This window comes from Triplophysa rosa, linkage group LG3 (genome assembly GCF_024868665.1).
Source record: "Triplophysa rosa linkage group LG3, Trosa_1v2, whole genome shotgun sequence".
NCBI lineage: Eukaryota > Metazoa > Chordata > Actinopteri > Cypriniformes > Nemacheilidae > Triplophysa > Triplophysa rosa.
This window is the reverse complement of record NC_079892.1, coordinates 12,634,840-12,655,772: the sequence shown is the minus strand read 5'-3', so window position 1 is coordinate 12,655,772 and position 20,933 is coordinate 12,634,840. Positions and strand designations below refer to the sequence as shown.

General features: G+C 42.1%; 2 protein-coding genes across 3 annotated transcripts in view; one reads left to right on the top strand and one right to left on the bottom strand.

Moving 5' to 3' along the window:
- The window catches only part of b4galnt4a (beta-1,4-N-acetyl-galactosaminyl transferase 4a), a 208,409-nt gene that overhangs the window by 168,136 nt on the left and 19,340 nt on the right, over nt 1–20,933 (top strand). For both annotated transcript variants that reach the window (XM_057330341.1, XM_057330339.1), the window contains 2 exons: nt 1,077–1,155; nt 18,512–18,578. In XM_057330341.1, coding sequence (XP_057186324.1) covers nt 1,077–1,155; nt 18,512–18,578 — 146 coding nt within the window. The remainder of the gene's footprint in view (nt 1–1,076; nt 1,156–18,511; nt 18,579–20,933) is intronic.
- On the bottom strand, nt 3,536–8,531 carry LOC130552175 (uncharacterized). Its single transcript, XM_057330342.1, has 2 exons — nt 6,990–8,531; nt 3,536–3,766 (listed from the first exon to the last, which is right to left on the bottom strand). The coding sequence occupies exons 1-2, from the start codon at nt 8,103–8,105 to the stop codon at nt 3,764–3,766; spliced, it is 1,119 nt and encodes a 372-aa protein (XP_057186325.1). The 5' UTR covers nt 8,106–8,531; the 3' UTR covers nt 3,536–3,763.

Here is a 20,933-nt window from a genome sequence, read left to right as displayed (position 1 = left end):
TGTCTTGTCTTTGCCCAGTGTCTTGTCTTGTCTTGCGAATGCTCTCTATGTGGATTACCTTTGGATTTTTGCTGCTTATCTTCTTCTCTGTTGGACTCCAGTAGCCTTGTTGGATTATTTACCCCTTTTTGCTTGTTTTTTGCCAGTGTTTGGACCTGAGTTTCCTTTGTTTTTTTTTCTGTTTGTTTTTTCCCTTGGATTATTGTCCCCTCTGCCCAGCGCCACTCGCGGCCAGCACTGCCGTCTCGACGGGCCCGGACCTTCTTGACCGTCAGCTCATCTGCGCCTTGACTGTTCATCTCGTGGCTATCGGCCATTGTTCACAGCGCTGTGGCCAGCTTTCTCTCTTGTTGTGTGACTGACAGAATAAACCCTTCTCTGATACCCGCAACTGAATCTCAGTGTACTCTTTTCCTGACAGAAAGGGACTATTTGACTGTTTAAATGGTAAAATGCTTTATTGCATTCCTTCTTTACATGCGTAACTTTATTGGTAATGAACCGTTTTCCCGTTTGTAAAAAATAATTCATTATTATTGAGTAGTTTTGAAAATAGTTTTGAGGCGAGATCTGTTCTAGTGTTGTATGGCACAGCATATTTACATGATGTTTAAGGAAAGACCTTTTGTTTAAACACATTTATTTTGCACATTGTGACTTGATTCTGGCATATTTCATTTTTTAATTTTATTTAATATAAATGTATATTCTGTAAATTTAATGTTTGACACTTTTGGTGCATCAATGTTGCCCTGCACTAACTACCCTTAACCCCCTGGTGTCATGCGTAAGCGTGCGATTCGACTATCATTCGACTATAGGAAAGACACTACATTTCTGATTCGACTACTTGAATCCTTAGTTGAGGACACCCCTAATAATTACACATAAATCAATACAATTTAATTAATATGAGTGATATTATTGTATACTAAACAATATGATGCAATAACAGATTATAGGTTTCAAGTATCGTGATGATACGAGTCGGTGTAAAATAATAAGATAAGGATGACAAAACACAAATGCAGGACTTAAACCCATTAACTCAAAATGTTCACTCTTTCTCTCTTTAGTCTCATGGTGTCCAGACGATATTACTTTGAGATTCTCCACAAGCAAGACGAGAAGGGCTCAGATCACGTTGAAGTCGGGGTGAGTCTGATTTATGTTGAAACTCCTGCATTGAGCTTCAGAAATAATCGCTATTGATGGTCGCCTGCATCAGACCGCAGGGCACTTTTCAATTCATGTCCCATCTGCTTGTTCCTTCTGACACATACGCAAGCCTAAATTGTGTCCTTTCAAATTCTTTACAATCCATTTTCTGCTCTGGGAAAAATGTTATTGTCTGCTTTGGTAAATGGTATTATATGAGGCTTTTCAGACTGCAAGCTATTCTGAGGCTTGATAAAAGAACATCTGAGGATTGAAAATAGATGGATAGGAAATAAAAGTTTTGATCGTATCGTCTTTTACTCAAAGCTTTGATAACACAGAAATAGACCTGAATAGCATTGAAAGGAGCTGTTTTTTTTTTTTTAAGGATGTGTACAGATTTATTGTGTTTCTCAAGTCTGGGTACCATTAAAATCTTTACATGAGCATCTTCGTCTGGCTGTTTTTGTTAGGACGATTCTCAATACCTCCGCATGACTGATGCCTAGTTTAGCTTCCACTACACCGCACTACTGTTTGAATATAGAGTTAGTGCGTGAGTTGGTAAACTTTTTATTGTTACATTATAGGGATTCACCAGAAGGATTTTTTTTTACACCAATATATGTACGGATATTCCTTTGCTCACTTATTTGAACTTTTGTCAATAAAAAAGACCACAGGTTTTTTTTTAGCGTGTCTTCTTTTGTAATTTTACATAAAAAAACGTTTCACACCAAAGTCCTATTCTTTCTTTTTATGCATTTAATTCTTTGTATGTGTTATATCAATAATTTCATGAATATTTAAGATAAGCCTAAACTAAGCCTAAACCCTTTTCAACCATACAAAACGCAACACACGAGTGAAAGCACATTCACAGGTATATATTGCATAAATTGACCAACAAACAGTATATTACAAAACAAATTGCATAGAAAACCTTCTGATTTGAAGCCAGAAGATACCTTTAGAAGAACATCAACCGTGTATGCTACGCATGTAGTCAGAGCTCGTTCAGACGTCATGACGCAATTGAGAGCCAATATATAATTTTTATGTAATGCTTCCTGTATACTTAAGTTTATTAATTTAGCAAAGCATATTTTATTTAATTGTATTAATGCAGTGTAGCATTTTAAATCAGAATACGAAGCAGTCACTTGATTGTGTCTAAAAACAAAGTTTCGGACATGACTGATCATGTGGTTATGGCAAAACGAATCAAGCTCCGCTACAGTGCTTCACTGTGAGATGCTTCGTTTTTTTGATACAAGCTTCGAATCCTAGGTGTCAAACGCCACATCACCACTGGATCGGTACACTTGGAATATTTGTACGTTTTAAAAAACAATTGTGACTGTTTTATATTCTGTGTTTTATGTTATATAATAAATAAATGTTACGTTACTTGCTCAAAATGCGTGAATGGTGTAATGTGTAATGTAAATACAGTTCATCCTAACAGTTTAAATTGAAAATCACACTCCAATACGGGTTGGACAGGTTGAGAAAGCAATTTCATATACACCATGGGTACTGTAATGATGTAGTAGTTGATATTTTATTATTTAGATGTACCATCCAGTATATTGTTTTGTTATTACTCTATGGCTTAAAAAACAATGTGCATTCAGAATCCTTCATGCAAACTTTACAAAGTTGTGAGCAGGTGAATTGTGCACAGACCTTATTTAAAACTCGTTCTCAGTCATTTTCTTAATGGTTTGTTTAAAAATACCAGTTCAATAACGCAAAATGTTCTTCCCAGCGGCACTCCAGAGCACAGACACTGCAGGGGAGCGTGCCCGATATGCTGGCTGGGTGTGCTCGACACGCTCACTTGGCTACAAGGTTGAATGCTCTCGATGTGCTTGCTCGGTTATAACCTAAGGGTGGTGACAGTAACAGAATTTACAGTTATCTCAATTCCTTTCATCCAGAGCAAATTACAGTGCATTTCAAGAATACAGCAGGCAGGGCTGTACGTTATCTTTTATTTTGCACATAGTACCGGGGCTGCAGAGGTTTAAAGTTTTGTAGCACAGGCCAAATAGTTGTAGCACAAGTATAAAAATTGCAGTTCATCACATAAATAGGCATGTAAATGACAAAGGACATTAATGTTACATACAGATGGATAAATTGGGCCATATCATTTTTAGTTTTTAGCTAACATGAACTAACAACGAACAATACTTCTACAGCATTTATTAATATTACTACATGTTAATTTCAGCATTTATAAATACATTATTAAAATCAAACGTTGTCACTGTTAACATTAGTTAATGCACCATGAACTAACATGAATAGCTGTATTGACATTGTAGCGTGTTCGTGGAGATAAGGAAGGAAGAGGACGAGGTTGGCGAGACTGACACAATTTTATTCCACACTAAATAAAACAACCAACTTAAATAGAGCATCAAAAGTACACAACATAAATCCACGGTCTTCCTTCTAGCCTGGCTTGTGTCGCTCTGAAGTCAGCGAAGGTCCCCCTTGCTGACTGAGAAGTTTGGGTTTGTGGCAGCTCGCGTCGAGTCCGTCTCTCTCTCTCCATTGTGACTTCGTCCGATGTTTATATTCTCTCCCCGCGCCCTTACTGGAACGAGACACAGGTGTTGATCGTCTGTCATTACTCCACTCACTTACCGCTCGTCTCCCGGCTCTCTCTCCTGCTGCACACCTCGCTACACCACGCTCCCCTCGCCACATACCCCCACCGCCTGACTCAGGCCGGGGAACCGTCCGGCCTGCAGCCCCCCCATTCCTGGAGAGGAAGTCGGCTACAACCATTCGCGCCCCGGCTGTGGACCACCTGGAACTTAAAAGGCTGAGCGCCAGATACCAACGGGTGATCCTGGCGTTGGTATCTTTCATGCGGTGGAGCCACTGCAGGGGAGCGTGGTCCGAACAGAGGGTGAATTCCCGGCCCAGGAGGTAGTACCTAAGGGTGAGAACGGCCCATCTGATGGCCAAACATTCCTTTTCAATAGTGCTGTACTTAGTCTCTCTCTTTGAGAGCTTGCGGCTAATATACAGCACTGGCAGCTCCTCACCCCCCACCTCCTGTGACAGGACAGCACCCAGCCCTCTGTCCGATGCGTCAGTCTGCAACAAGAAAGGGAGAGAGAAGTCAGGAGAGTGTAATAGCGGCCCGCCACACAGGGCAGCCTTCACTTGGGAAAACGCCTGCTGGCACTGCTCTGACCATTGGACCGGATCTGGCGCCTCCTTTTTAGTAATATCAGTCAGCGGGCTGGTGAGGTCCGAATAGTTGGGCACAAACCGTCTGTAATATCCCGCCAGCCCCAGGAACTGTCTTACCTCCTTTTTGGTCTTGGGACTCGGGCAGGTCGCAACGGCTGCGGTCTTATTAATTTGGGGCCGCACTTGCCCGTGTCCCAAGTGGAAGCCCAGATACCTAACCTCCACCCGCCCAACCGCACACTTCTTCGGGTTGGCCGTGAGGCCGGCCGCCCTCAGCGCTCCCAAAACCGCCCTCAAGTGTTGCATATGCCGTATGGGGTCGGAGGATACGGTCCATGAGGCGCTGAAAGGTGGCCGGCGCCCCGAACAAACCGAACGGAAGCGTTACGAATTGGTGTAAACCGAACGGCGTGGTGAAGGCAGTTTTTTCTTTAGATAATGGCGATAGGGGGATCTGCCAGTACCCTTTCGTTAAGTCCAATGTCGAATAAAAACGAGCCGTGCCTAGCCGGTCCAGTAACTCATCGACCAGTGGCATTGGATAGGCATCGAATTTCGATACCGCGTTCACCTTGCGATAATCCACACAGAACCTGACCGAGCCATCCGTCTTGGGCACCAAAACTATCGGGCTCGCCCAGTCACTGCTGGATTCTTCTATTACCCCCATCTCGAGCATTGCCGTTAATTCCGTCTGAACCACATTTTTCTTGTGCTCAGGTAAACGATAGGGCCGGCTACGAACTACGACGCCCGGCACCGTCTCGATATGGTGCTGAATGAGTTTCGTGCGTCCCGGTAGGGGCGAGAACACATCTGCGAATTCCGCTTGCAACCTGGCAATGTCCGTGAGCTGGGATGGTGAGAGGTGATCTCCCCCCGGAGCCAGAGCGAGTGATTGTGGTTTTATACTCGCTTCTGGTCCCAGATCATCCTCTCCACTAATTACCGTCGCCAGCAACACGGGCTCCACCTCCTGCCATTTTTTAAGGAGATTGAGGTGGTAAATTTGACAAGCCCCGCTCCTATCGGACCGTATTACTTCATAATCAAGATCTCCCACTTGCCGTGTGACCTCAAACGGCCCTTGCCACTTGGCTAGTAATTTGGAACTCGAGGTAGGGAGTAATACAAGCACTTTTTCTCCCGGTGAAAATTTTCGGAGGTTGGTTCCCCTGTTATACAGCCGGCTCTGTTTATCCTGGGCCTGTAACAAATTCTCCATAGATAGCCGCCCCAGTGTATGGAGTTTTGTTCTCAGGTCCAGGACATGTTGAATTTCATTCTTGCTGTTGGAGGGTCCGTCCTCCCAAGTCTCTCTCAGGACGTCCAAAACCCCTCGGGGTTGGCGTCCAAAGAGAAGCTCGAAGGGGGAAAACCCCGTGGAGGCTTGCGGGACCTCTCGCACAGCGAATAAGAGGGGTTCTAACCATTTATCCCAATTTTTGGCATCCTCGTGCACGAACTTACGAATCATGGTTTTCAACGTGCGATTAAACCGTTCGACCAAGCCGTCTGTTTGAGGGTGAAAGACGCTGGTACGGACCGATTTAATGCCCAATAATTCATACAGCTCGCGTATCGTGCGTGACATGAACGCCGTGCCTTGATCCGTGAGGATCTCCCGGGGGATCCCCACGAGGGAGATGACGCGAAACAGTGCCTCCGCCACGCTTTTAGCGGAGATGCTGTGGAGCGGCACTGCCTCGGGATATCGGGTTGCATAATCTACTAAGACTAATGCAAATCGATGTCCTCTCGCTGACCGCTCTAATGGCCCGATGAGGTCCATACCAATTCTATCGAAGGGGACCTGCATTAGCGGTAGAGGGCGCAATGGCGCTTTTGGGGAGGCCGGAGGGTTTACCAGCTGACATTCACGACACAAAGCGCACCACCTGCGTACGTTCTCGTGAATGCCCGGCCAAAAAAATCGGGCCATGAGGCGGTTTAGTGTCGAGTTTTGTCCTAAATGCCCCGCCATAGGATTACAATGTGCCGCCTGGAAAAGCATTTCCCGGCGGCCCCGTGGTACCAACAACTGGGTTGTATCTTCCTTTGTTTGAGCGTCTTGGGCCACTCGATACAACCGGTCTTTTATAATTGCGAAATAAGGGTAGGAGCGCGGTTGGTCAGGTTGGAGAGGCTGGCCGTCCACACAGCGAACCTGTTCCCAGGCGAACTTGAGTGATTCGTCCCGGGACTGTTCCAGAGGAAAGTCATCGCGTTCCGAGAGGATTCGCCCCTCGGATCTGCTCGCTTCCCCTGTAACAGCCTCTCCCGCCTGTACAACCGCGCCGACTCCCTGTGTCTTTGGACCCCAAGCGACACCCGCACATAAACACCCCAATAATTCCGTAAATGCAGGCCAATTGGTTCCCAAGATCAGCGGGTGTCGTAGGTGTGGGTTAACCGCCACCTCCACTCTATGCTTTTCTCCCCTAAATTGAATAAAGACGGGGATTAAAGGATATCTCACCACATCCCCGTGTACGCACCGTACCCGAACCATGCGGCTATTATCCAATGCTCCGGGCCGAACCAGGCTCTGATGGATGGAGGTTTGGTTACAACCGGAATCCACCAGAGCCGGGTATGTACCCCCCTATACTCACAGGAATTTGGTACCCTCCGTTCTGACCGGGGGCAGCCTGTGGCGTGTCGGGGACCCGGATCATCGTCCCAACCTCCATCACTGGACACCGGTCGACCCAATGGTCCGGGTCCCCGCAGCGCCAACAGACCGGCCCAGGCGTCTCCGCCATCCGAGTGGCGGAGAGTGGAGCCCGGGAGGGGCGCGGAGAGAGATTGGACCCATCGCCGTCCGGGAATCCGCGGGGTGGCGCACGGTACACGCTCGTGTAGCTCACGGCCGGTGGGAACCGTCGCCGCGGCGGCACTCGTGGTGGACCGGGGGGACGGGACCTGGGTGTAGGGACAGGAGAGAGAGAGAGAGAAGAGGGGGAGAGAGAAACAGCCTCCGGAGAGGAGAGAGAGACAGCCGGAAGGGGTTCGCCAACCCCGGGGCACACCACCATCTGGTCTTCCGCCAGCTGGATGGCTGAGCCCAGCGACGTCGGGCGGTGGCACTGGACCCACTCGGCCGTTTTCTTGGGAAGCCGAGCGATGAACTGCTCCAGCACCACACGGTCGATGATGTCTTCGACGTCACCGTTCCCAGCCAGGAGCCATTTGCGGCACGAATCCCGGAGCTGGTGGGCCATCACGAAAGGACGACCGCTTTCGCCAAGCCCCAGCGACCGGAATCGCTGCCGATGTTCCTCCGGGCTACGGCCGACCCTCTGTAGGATGGCCCTCTTCAGGTCGTCGAAGACCAGGAGGTTCTGGATGGGCAGTGGCCTGGCCGCCAGTTGCGCTTCCCCCGACAGAAACGGCAGGAGTCGCCTCGCCCAGTCCTCCGGGGGCCAGCCGCTAGTTTCCGCCGTCTTCTCGAACAGGTCGAGAAATGCCTCGGGGTCATCCTCCGGTCCCATCTTCGACAACGGCAAGAAGGAGGCGGTTGTCGCAGGCAGCGCGGACGCTTCGACCCGAACCCCCTGGTCCATCCAGCTCCGAAAGCTCTCGCGGTCCTCGCGCTGGGCCTGGAAGACGGACTGGAAGCGGAGCTCGTGGTCATTCCGAAGGTCCAGTAGCGCCTGGTGTTGTTCGCGGTGGAGGACCGCGAGAGACGTGATGATGTCCGCAAACGGCGTGCCCGATGTTGCCTGCATGATGGCAGTGTCCCTCCTTCTTCCTTCCCGGGTTTCGGCACCAATGTAGCGTGTTCGTGGAGATAAGGAAGGAAGAGGACGAGGTTGGCGAGACTGACACAATTTTATTCCACACTAAATAAAACAACCAACTTAAATAGAGCATCAAAAGTACACAACATAAATCCACGGTCTTCCTTCTAGCCTGGCTTGTGTCGCTCTGAAGTCAGCGAAGGTCCCCCTTGCTGACTGAGAAGTTTGGGTTTGTGGCAGCTCGCGTCGAGTCCGTCTCTCTCTCTCCATTGTGACTTCGTCCGATGTTTATATTCTCTCCCCGCGCCCTTACTGGAACGAGACACAGGTGTTGATCGTCTGTCATTACTCCACTCACTTACCGCTCGTCTCCCGGCTCTCTCTCCTGCTGCACACCTCGCTACACCACGCTCCCCTCGCCACAGACATGAACTAACATTAACAATGATTAATAAATGCTGAAAAACGAAATTGTTCATTGTTAGCTAATGTTAGCTAATGCATTTACTAATGTTAACTAATAGCACCTTATTGTAAAGTGTTACCGTGAAATTCTTGGGTACTATAGTATTGTTTAACCTTACTATAGGAAATATTAAAGTACACTATAGTGTTACTACTGTTTATAAATTTACTACAAGTATATTCATTTGAATAAGGTTCAAATTGAGCTGACGTTTATTTTGGCGGGTAGTGGCGAAAACGCTTGAGGTTCAGTCAAAGTCCATTTACGGAAGTCGTCCTATCTACTTGAATGGCGTAAGGCAGATATTTCTAAAATCGTTGGCAAAAATCACAATTAAAAAGCATATTTCCGATCAATAATTAAACATGACGTGAATTGTATCATAACTTTGGTTTGCTAAGCTTAAATTGAGCTAAAAATCACCTTTTTCGATGTCGCCTAATCAACTGCGCCCGCACACAGGCTGGCAAGTGCCTCACGAGAGACGCGCCCCCCAGAATCATCAGTCATTATTGATTGACGATTGGCTCGTTTTACTGGAAGGCGGGACTTCCTTTGCTAGAGCGGCCATATTGAGCGTCGCATAACTCTGCATTCATTGTAACGGCAGTGGCGCATCTTGTTAATATTAATATCTTTGCTTCAGTGTGTGTTTGACGGAAGCTTCACTCAAACAGTGAAACGCTTGTAAAATAAACTCGGAACAGCCCTGTTGATAAAGTTCATGTGTTCATGTCCTCGTATAGTGAGATACAGACAAATCCACGACTGTCACACTTGTAACATGTTAAACAACTCATTCACTCGCACACACACAAACAAGCAGATGACATATTAGAATTCCACAGAATTCGATTCCTTCCACACTTCCCACATCGTGCAGATCGCAGGGCTCTAGATAAATGGACACCTTTCAAAGTAATTATATTACATTTAGTCATACAGTCACAGTCAGTAATTAACAAATATTCTGTAAAAAGAGGAGCTTTTAACACAGCAAATAACAAACTGTGGTGGCATAAACAACAAAACAATAATTATATGACATAATTGACCACATAATATATTCACAATGCATGCTGGGCTGGTTACAATGAACATTGTGGCCAAATTGTTTGTCTAATGTGTTCTTATTTAAATTCGGAGCCTAATTGACATTTCTTTGTATTTGTAGCATTACTAAAAATACTGATATATTAACACACTTCAATATTAAGACAAATAATTGTAAATACAAGGTGGTGGTGTTTTATTTAGTATATCTCTTAATTTAAAATAAAGACATTTTTGACATTGATCAAGTATATATAGAGACAATGCTGTATGTAGGGAAAATAAATGTTACACGTATGTGCAAACAAAGCCTTCTGTTGTTTTAGAAAAGAGCAGCACAAACATGGTAAGACATTGAACATCATCACATTATCATCAGAAACACCAAAAATAAAACTGAAGGCCCCCCTCAGTGAAGCCATCAGAAGCATCAGTCCATAGCAAACACTCTGTGGGAGCCAAAGAGATTGAAAGTACTTTCGTTTTGATTTAGCTTCAGCTGGCTGCTCCTCATTTCACCGAAAGGATCAGACACACACGAAAAGGCGTCCAAATGAAATTTTCTAAATGTATTTTCTTTCACAATAAAACTGAGTGATACAGCCACAATTTAGCCTCTTGTAAAATCAAACTTATGTGCAGTATATGAATTTTAAACTTTGCTAATGCTTTAGTAATGCTAGTTAAAACTCTGATTGGACGAGTCTGTTTAAAATGATGATACTTTTCACCGGGGATTCGCCAAGCTAAAAAAGTTTCAGTTTACACCAAGGACAATAACAACTTTAACACATTAACACTTTGCAATAACACCATGTCTACACCGGACGAAATTTAAAATTATAATGGGTTCTAATGCGTTCTATTGTCTTTTGTTGCGTCGCGTCCGGTGTAGACACGGTGTAAGGTTGTATTTGTTAACATTAGTAAATGCATTAACTTAATAACATAAAGTTATACATAAACTTACCAGTAAGCAACACAGTTTTTCAGCATTTTTATCTTTGTTCATGTTAGTTAATGTCAATACAATTGTTCATTGTGCATTAATGTTAACAGAAACATTTTTTGATTTCAAAAATGTTCAAGTAAATGCTGAAAGAAGCATATATTTTTTTTAATTGAACATAACGAACAAACATAACGTTATTGTCCATTGCTGTGGATGCTAATATAGTTATTGTTAATACTTAACAGGTATTGTTTTTGGCGTTCACCGTCTTTAAACTAGTAGAGGTATTGCCGCAATAATTAATAATAATAAATAAGTAACCGTTTATGAAACGTAAATGTCTTTTATTATATTAGTTTTTGTAAAATGACATGCTTTGTGCCCAAGACCCTTTTCCATTCATTGTGGTTTACTGATTTCAAAACTATTAGCCAAATGTTTATGACTAAAAGATATGACATCATTTTTCAGTTGATAAACCCACATATGTTGAACATTAATCTGAATATTAAAGCGACAATACGTGTCCCTATTGTCCCCAAAGGCTATACAGTTTATGACTGACGAACTTGATTTGCAGAAGGCCATACAGATATTAGCTTTGATGCTAATCTAAGGATTACGTTTAGTCTGGGTTAGAGGATTTTATAAACCTAATGTTTCCCTCTAGTTTCAGGGTTTTTTCCAGACCAACAAAAAATGTAGACCCTGAATTGGTCTTACTCGGCGAAATCAATGTGGTTATGACCCTGGTGATATTCTTTGCTGTACAGAATTGACGTTTTCAAATGAAAAACAAAAACTGACATTTTCAAGCACAAATGGCATTTCAGCTATTTCCCGTCTGTTTGGTTTTAATTGTATTAGACTAAATGAAATCTGAAGTAATCAGCTGTTGCTATTGGATATGTGCTAAATAAACCAAACAGAGACGTTCATGTTGAGATTCTGTCTAGAATATCACTCTTTCAACATAACTAGATATCCCGGTAATCCAATTTGACCAAAACCTTTGGATGGAGTCTGTCCAGGTCACAGAACAATAAAATACTGTCGGCATTAGCAGTTTTCTCGCTGTATTGTTACGTTTTGTTTCCCCCTCTTCTTGTTGATTTTGTCTCTTGACGCTGGAAGCTTCAGGCCAATGAATCAGACCTCTGTCTCACAAAAGAAATGTCATTAGAGACATAAAATGAGAAGACAGGAGCTACACACAAACAACAGCTATCTCATTATTGACTCTATTGTTTAGCTATTTACAATACAACAACATTTACAGTTAAAACTTTTTTTTAGTGATATTTGCTTCAGAAAACAGTAGTAATATTGTGTCTTATACTTACAGATGTGACGCATAACTGTTCCGTCACTATTTGTGCTGATTTTTCTCCTGGTGGACAATACATTCAGCTTTTTGATAGCACTTTATCTTTTGATCACATCCCCATAAACAGTGTTTTGTTCTCTCTCTCTCTCTCTCTCTCTCTCTCTCTCTCTCTCTCTCCCGATGATGTTTTGTCACCAAAGGTGTCTCAGGAGTACTTCTACTTTATAGCCACGCACAAAAGCACGAAGCTTTTAGTTGATCTCCCTGTCACAAAAACACTTACTTTTCTTAGTCGCTCTCCTTCACTCACTCTATCTTTCTGTCTCTCTTAAAAGCCGGAATGATTATAGCATCCACAAGTCGAGACACCTACATTTATCATGAAGAAGAGGCTTTTAACTGCCAATGGCTTTCATCAATACACTCAAGTTATATTATCACTGAAACTCAGCCTGGAGAGAAACCCACTGAGAAACACAGAGACGTGTAAGCACTTAGCAGTTACTAAGACGTCTTAATGGGACTGTTTACATACAGGTGTGAATGGGATTCAAAACGCTTTGTAATCTGATTATTTGAACCGCAATCAAATGTGAAAACAAAATTGATTATTCTAAAGCAAAAATAATAATTTATTTGTACATTTTAGTATGTGTTGATTTATCTATGTTGTGTTTATGAATACTAGGGCTGTTTAACGATTAACCTCGATTAATCGTATCCAGAATAAAAGTTTGTTTATAATAATGTGTCAGTGCACGATGCATATTAATTTTGTATTTATAAACACATACACATGTATTTGATCAAGAGAATACGATTAAGAATGAGAGAATCGAGGATTTACAGTATATTGTAGATATGCCAACCCAGTCATAGGCCTGAAATGTCAAATTGATTCGTGTTCATGGACACAAATTTCCCCCTTTTTTCGAATCAGTCAGTACGACTTTTTTAATACAAGACTTTCAATACGCAGTGTGTGTGTACATTTATAACTTAATATCAAAGGAAGTCGTACATATTTTAGGTGGTGGCTAAGCAACACCTTACCTCACCCCAAACTCTAAAATTACAGCCGCAAAGGCTAATTTAGAAAAACGCGACTTTCACGTGGTGGCAAAGCAACGATAATGGCTACCCTAACCCCGCCCCTAAACCTAACGTCAGAGGGGAAAAATCAAATCATAACAAAACATACAAATGAGATCGTAGGAATTCACACGAATGAGCCACCTTGTAAAAAAGGGAAAAAAGCCCATCAGATTAGGTTGATATATATTTATACATATGAAAGATATGATTAAAATATCTATTAAAAGTCGTGCTGAGTGACACGAAAGAAAGGGGAAATTTGTGTCCGAAAACGAATCAATAGATTACATTTCGTGGATATGCATGTAACACCTGTAGTGTAAGAACTTTTTTTTGTTGCAGAACTTATACATACATACAAGATCAGGGAAAGACGTTTTCGCTGTGTCATTGACAAAAGACAGTCACAGTAATAAAATAAAAAATCTTGGATTGCGTGCAACAAAATTGTTAACTCAAAATATTAGAGAAAGAAAAGCACAATGAAAATCCAAAATAAATATCTGTAAATAAATCATCATAATGTTTCATTATTGTTGTACATTTTCTGTTTTAAGGATGAAACAACAGATTTAATTTCAGCAAAAAAGCGGAAAATATAAAGGACATTTAAGTCATTTTGGTTTCTGAATAAAAAATTTGGCATAAAAAATGAACAACAATAGAAAGCATCTTCGGACATTTATAGTAGAAAATTAAATCTATGACTCACTTAAATGCTTAAGTCAACCCAAAATTATTAAGTAAATTGTTAAGTTACAATCGCAAAATAAATGTGCAACAGTTTCTTTCATAAGATCACAATTTTCATCAATATCAGAATATTTGGACATTGATGAATTGACAGGATAGATTTTAAGAAGAATTTTGAAGTGGATTTCTTTAACCATGTTAAATATACAAAATTGACTTGGCAAAAGCCAGGCTCTGTAGTGTAAGAACTTGAAATGATTTTTCTGTGTGGCTGATGTCATCAGTCCCATCCAACCACTTGTCATGTAGCATCACTCCATTTCATAATCCAACCAAATCCCAATAGAGAAATTCAAGTGCTACATTTGAAATTTGCGAGAAGAAATGGTTGGGAACATTGTTTTATGTTGACTTTAATGCCAGGTATAAACAGGGCCTGTGTGTCACTTTGTGTCCCAAACAAATCAAAACAGTTGAAGCTCTGCAGCGCAGCCAGACATTGTTTGGAGGTGTTTAGTCTCTGACATCAAACACAGGGAGATAAATATTTTAAACACGCTACAGAGAAACATGTTGAGCCAAACCTTTCAAAACACGTCTGTAGTTTGCACGTTCTCAAATGTGTTTCCACCTTTTTGTTTTTATTTCTGTCAGGTTGTCTCTGATGCTATGTTTATGGGCCATGCCGTCTGTGTGGCTTTCAAACAGTGTTAATTTCGTTAACGAAAACTATGACGAAAAGTATTCGTTAACGACATGTTTTCACTGACGAAAACGAGACGATAACTAAATAAAAATGAATGCATTATAACGAAACCTGTAATAAAAATATACTGACATTTTCGTCAACTAATAAAAACGAGACGAAAATATTCTTGTCCTACCTGGCGGACATCAGTTTGCGCGCATGTGCTGCTTATCTCATATAAACGGTAGAGAGAAGTCTCTGGGAGAAGGGGAAGCACAGACATGTATTCTGTGTCTCCACGCGGGTTACAAAGCGTCTTATTTTCTTCACGATCGCCGGTAAAACGCCGCAAACTTGAAGCGCGACTGCAGGCGAGTCACCCCGAAACACATTACGAAGGCAAGCTCAAAGGTTTTTATATGCCAATGTTAACTTAACACGAGCTGCTGCATAACGTGAAATGCAACATAGATTCAGCCAAAAGAAACCAGCGCTGTCCTCTACCGATTATAGAAGTGATGAAGTGAGTCAAACTGTACATTCCAACCAAATATGTAACATGTTTGCATGACTAAAGAAATGTAATACAATTTATATAATATGTCTTTTTGAAAGCTATTCTCATTCATTGCTGTATCAAGCAAAGACAGTGCGCTCTTTCTTCAAAGAGGTATGCCATGAGCCAATAGCCTTTGAGTGTGAGCCGTGTCAGAGCGTTTCATTGGTTGAATGAACACGCCCTACTTAACGAGTCATTTGAGTCAAATGGGATTGAACGAACTGGAACATGTCGTTCATGGTCTAATACTCTGCGTTCCAGCAATGCATATACTGTATAGTTACTGGAATTTTCTGAAAAATAAAGATAATGACCTGGTTTAATTTTATTCTAAGGTGAAGTAAATTATGTCAAAACAGTTGAATCTTCGTATGGAACATTTAATTACACCAAGTAAATGATTTAAACCATTTAGATTTTAGTAGACTAAATATAATGTATATTTATTCGACTAAAATGTTTTTCATATTTCGTCGACTAAAACTAGACTATAACTAAAATGATGGGGTTGACTAAAATGTGACTAAAACTAAATTGCATTTTCATCAAAAGACTATGACTAAAACTAAATCAAAATTTGCTGTCAAAATTAACACTGCTTTCAAACAACTACACTCCTGAAGTGAAGTCTTTCTTCTTGATTCCAAACGCAATATAACGAAACAAGAGCGTTGTTATTTCAAAGAGCGCCAGATTTTTACACTCATGAAATCGCTCAATGATTTCGATCTGTCCTCATGTTTGAAGTTATGTGTGTGTGTGTGTGTGTGCGTGTGTGTGTTTGACTGAGGAAAATAGCCTGTCTCCCCTCATTACAGTGAGCAGAAGTAGAAGTGACGTGGTAATTGCACAACGTCATTAAGAGGATTGTAGCTTGTCTGATGGTTTGTAAAGGTGTGCTGCGAGAAGCTGCTTGATGTGCGCACGTGTCATTTCTTGCTGTGGATTTAGTGGGTGTTTTGTGAGTGTAACCTGACTGAGCTTAAAATGTAAACATATAGGTTAGCGATGGTAAATTCTTTGTCAGTTTTGATGTTTATACTACATGCTACATACTACATCCGCCATGTTTTCATTTTCATGTGTCCTGTGTGTTTTTTGACCAGTGATGTATTCATAGCAACCGAATTTACTTAAATGTTGTAAAGCAAGTACAGCGAGGTTTTTAATTTACGTTGTTTATGTATGCTGTTTATTTACACTTGCTGTCTGTTTTGTTTTTAAAATAGAGAAATTGTGCAGATGGGCTATTCCAGCATTATGGGTGTGACATTTTCATTCAAAACTTCAAATATAAATTCTCAGAGAATGTATTTGTTACCATTATATTGAACTATGTGTTAATATTCTCCTAACCCCTTGAGGCCTATTGCACAAAGCCGGTTTCGGTTTATACCAAGGTAAGCTCGCGTTTAGTTTTCGGGCTCAAGAAAGTGGATTGGTTTGGAGCGGGTTTCGTCGACATGGTAACTTACGCTACACGGCTAACAGGTTTTATTCTGGGTTAGAGATCGCAAACCAAAACTGGACCAATCAGCTCTGAGCAAAGTGACATATATGTGATGCAGTGAAGCCCCTCGCCTTGTATCTCGTTCCAAATTTTAAAAAAAGTTTAAAGTGATAAGATGTTTTGCTGCTAACTGTTTATATTTATATTTTATTGATTATAATTATGTATAATTTATATAACTCATATAATTATTACATGAGTAATATAAATCGAGTAATATACATGATAAATATTAAAGAATTAATAATAAACAAAGCATTTAAATGAATATTAACTATATACTATACGTATAAATACAAACTTCAGTACGCAAAGCTTTTTAAGTATAATGAAGCATAAATGTTTTCATTTGACCTTTTTGTAAACCTATATAAAATAATTTTAATTCAGTTGATTCACTTGCATTGATATAGTCAGTAGTCGTCTTCTCAAACTTTCACCGCAGCAGTGTTTATTCCCACCTGGTAAATGTGTTTTAATTCAAGAGATTTCTTTCATGATTTCTTTATCTTTAACAGAAAAGTGAATTGCGCTGATACTCGCGAGAAGTCAATCAAACTGATGATGCTTTCTGCGTTCCATGTGATTGGCTGTTTCCCTCACAAATCACACTTTCAGGTGCACGCGCCTCACAAACTCTGGATCAAACCGGAGTTTACAGAGAACGTTTATACCAAGCGTTGTGCTACAGCTGAACCTGATCTAACCCAGGTTGGGTTTATCTGGTTTTGTCAACCCAAAACTTACTCATCAACCCAGAGTTTGTTCAACTCGCTTTGTGCAATAGTCCTCAGATGACAGGGTCTATACATCAGAAAAATATCAGTCCTGGCTTGAGTTTTGTATTTAAAAAAAGGAAAATAAACATGCGTTAAATGACGACATACTTTGTAGGATTTCTGTAAATTAAAATGTGCAAACCAGATGATACACAACAAATGGAGAAGGGATGAATCCAACACGGAAGTGACTTAAACTGCAATTCATTGACTGGCCGCTAGAGACTGGTTCCAAAACAAAGCAGAATCTCATTGAGCCCCTTGTTAAAGTCCCCGTGAACCGGAAGTTGCGATCGTTTTTACTTCCGTATTCTGACGCATTTCCGAGTGCAACGGAATATCGACTGAGAAAAATAGTGGGCGGGGCTTGTGTTTTTCATTGTGATCTGATTGGATGGATAAAAACAGGCGTTGCAATTTTAAATGAAACTAGCAGCAGACTGACAGTTGAAAGGGAGGAGTTAACGGCTCCGCCCTGCCCAAGCCGTCTAACTGACGTCATCCGAGACGGATAGCCACTATAGGACGGAAGTGCATTTTCAGATTTTGATGAAAGATTATGAGGACACATGAATTTTAAAAAGTGAATGGCCCACACTGATAAGCTATTTATAACAAACACTGCAATATTCCATGAATTAATAGGAATTGTACTTTTTAATTTCAACAGGACTATAAAATGCCCAACTTTATAGCAGAAAAAAGCATGTTTACAGGGTGGTACAAAAAATTATTTTGGTCTATATAGCTAATTTTGCCCTTCATAACAACTGTGAGGGGGGTGAATTTTTTTATAACTCATCCGTTTAAATTATAGTAAGCCTTAAAATTCTGCACAATTAAGGGCGTGACCACTTAAGTGACAAGTGGTTTCACCAACCAGACGCCTCAGCTCGACCCATGTCCTGCTTTTTTGCCCTTTTTTACTATCCGGGAGTGATGTGCGGTGCCAAGATGGCGACGACTGGCTCCGCCCACTTTAGGCTTCAAAATTGCTCTTCACAAAACTACAAATGACGTCATGGACACTACGTCCATGTTTCATACAGTCTATGTGTTCAACTGATAAAAACAGTGTGCTCTGACTCTCATGAAATATGAAAGTCATCCAGTCTGAATAGAACAGGTGACTTCAGTCAGATCTGGCCAGTTTTGTGAGCAGTATGCATCAGTCCTTGAGCAAACGGACCGTTGACCAACCATGTCCATACAGTCCGAGACTGTGACTTCTCCCTCTCTTTCTAATGCTCCATCTCTCTGTCTTTATTACAGTGGCGCCCTTTCCTGCCAGGACTCAAATATGAGGTCATCGACTCTGCCTACATCTCCTTGTACACAGGTAAACCTCCCTTCACTAAAACTCCACCCGTTACAAAACAAACTAGCATTGACAAGCTACAGAACCTCCGTTCTTCTGTCACGGGTTTCAGGATCTGTCAGGTTGAACTTTCGTCTTTCATGTTGTTCCCCGAGATGCTTCATTGTCGAGAGGTCTCGGTTTAAACTATTTATGAAACAGAAAGCGTCTCGTGTCTGTTTTGAGATCAGGGAGGGAAGAAAGCAGCTTTCATGGGGATCCTTGAGATGGATGACAGAGTTCCCCTTCAGTCGGTCTCTCGCCCAACTGGTTTGGGCGTACGCCTGCGAAAGTGCCTTTTCCCCTCTCCAGGCAAGTCTAGTGCACTATCTTAGCCTCCCTACTTCCCCCCTTAGGGCGAAGTATAGGCATTCCATCCATCACTAAGTATTGGTATTATGGTAACAGACTGAGCAGAGCAGTCTTTTGGAACCAAGTCCAGTACTGGCAGAGTAGCCCCTGCTCAGGTGGACCCCTATACTAGGACTGTTGCCCCATACGTAGTGACTCCCCTGTAGGGTCGTCCCGTATGTTGAATTCCTCACTCTTGGTTCCCCTGTCGGTGAACCTGTGACCTCCTCTCTGGTGGTTTACCCCACCTGGGTTCTGTCCCCCCATTCGGGCTGTCACAATTTCTCACATGTTGTTCTCCCCACTGGTGAGACCATGTTGGTGTCTCCACATGTAACCTCCCCTTGTGGTAGGATGTGGCCTCCGTAACACACTCTTCAACGAAGAGAGCAGTGTTTCCCCAGTGTTCTTACGGCACCAGACGGCGTCTCGCTAATAGAGACAAATGCCACCGCCCGTGATGGCCGTCGGTACAAGCCTCTCACGTTGTGTCTTCATGCCACAACGCTTCGCCGACCCGCTGCAGCGACCGGGAGATGTCTCTCAGGTTCCTAAGCCCAAAGGGTGAGTGAATGACCACCACCATTTCCCTTTTATACCCATATGTACGGGGCGGGGACTGGCGTGCGCGTGCCATTCACCAACCCCATTGGCATTTTAAAATTCCTCTTGGAGATGATAGGTTCTCAAGATCAAACCCCAGTCTGTCTCTCAACACAACGTCTTGTTCCCTCCATCAGGGAACGGAGGTTACAGTCGTAACCGAGACGTTCTTCTGCCAGAGGCTGTTTCCGGTCGCTGGTCTTTGTATACTGTCCCACAGGGCATGAAGTGACTAGATGTATTAGCCACGACGCCGTCTTTTACCACATTATGTTTTAAAGTCGTTTTCAGAGGCCTGTACGAGTGATACAAGAGAGGTAGTCCTAGCTTAAACTGCTAGAAAAGCTTAAAGGAATAGTGTATATTATTTACTCATCCTCATGTCAGTTCAAACCTGTATGGCTTTCTTTCGTCTGCAGAAGACAAAAGAAGATAGTTTGAAAAAAGTTGATAACCAAACAACATTGACTCCCATTGACTTCATATAGACACAAAACCACTGAGACATTCCTCAAAATAGCTTCCTTCGTGTTCTGCAGAAGAAAGAGTCACATACAGGTTTTAAACAACATGAGGATGAATAAATGACGACAGAATGTTTATTTTTGGGTGAAGCAAAATTACACTTGTGCTGTGAGTTGTTGTAGCAGGAAGGAAAGAATGAGATCGCACGGCTGGGTCTTAGTTCAGAGAGATCAGGCATCTGTAACATCTGTAGCCTGCCTACCGTTGCCATGACGATGATGCTGACCTTCAAGGAGAGCATTTCGGAAGCGTCTCTGGGACAAATGTCATCTTATAACACAGCAGTGCTTGTGGGTTTTTAAATGATTTAAGAGACTCACAGATCTTCCCAATTTAGATATTTAAACTAAAATCTGTCTCTTGTAGGTGATATGGAGCCCTTTGCTAAAATATTCTGCTTCTCAGACGTTTCTACGTTTTCAGAAATGATCTCAACATATGCTAAAGTGTACTCTATAATATACCACAGAGATTTCAAGTCAGAGATTTCGGTATAAACTCGTGAAGCCGGTTTATTTAAGCTGCTCAAGTAACTTTAAATCTTAATGTTCTTATTGTCTGTCCATAATGTGTCTGTTTTGGTTTCTCCAAGAGACCTTATGAGAAAAATAAGGTCTTTAGCATCCCAAAAAGGTAAAAAATCGCTCTCCTGCACCTTCTCTGGATCGGTTCCACATTTGTGGAATGATCTGCCCGCTGCTACAAGATCAGCAGATTCTGTGGCCATTTTTAAGAATCGGCTGAAAACACATCTCTTCCGTCAACACCTGACCGATCAGCTCTAACTTCTATCTCTTTTCTACCGTTTCTAATAAAAAAATAAAATAATAATTGCTATGTATACTGTGGTGGGCTTTG

Bases quoted from the DNA above. Each gene is read 5' to 3' on its own strand.
- LOC130552175 (XM_057330342.1), bottom strand. From the start codon at position 8,105: ATGCAGGCAACATCGGGCACGCCGTTTGCGGACATCATCACGTCTCTC.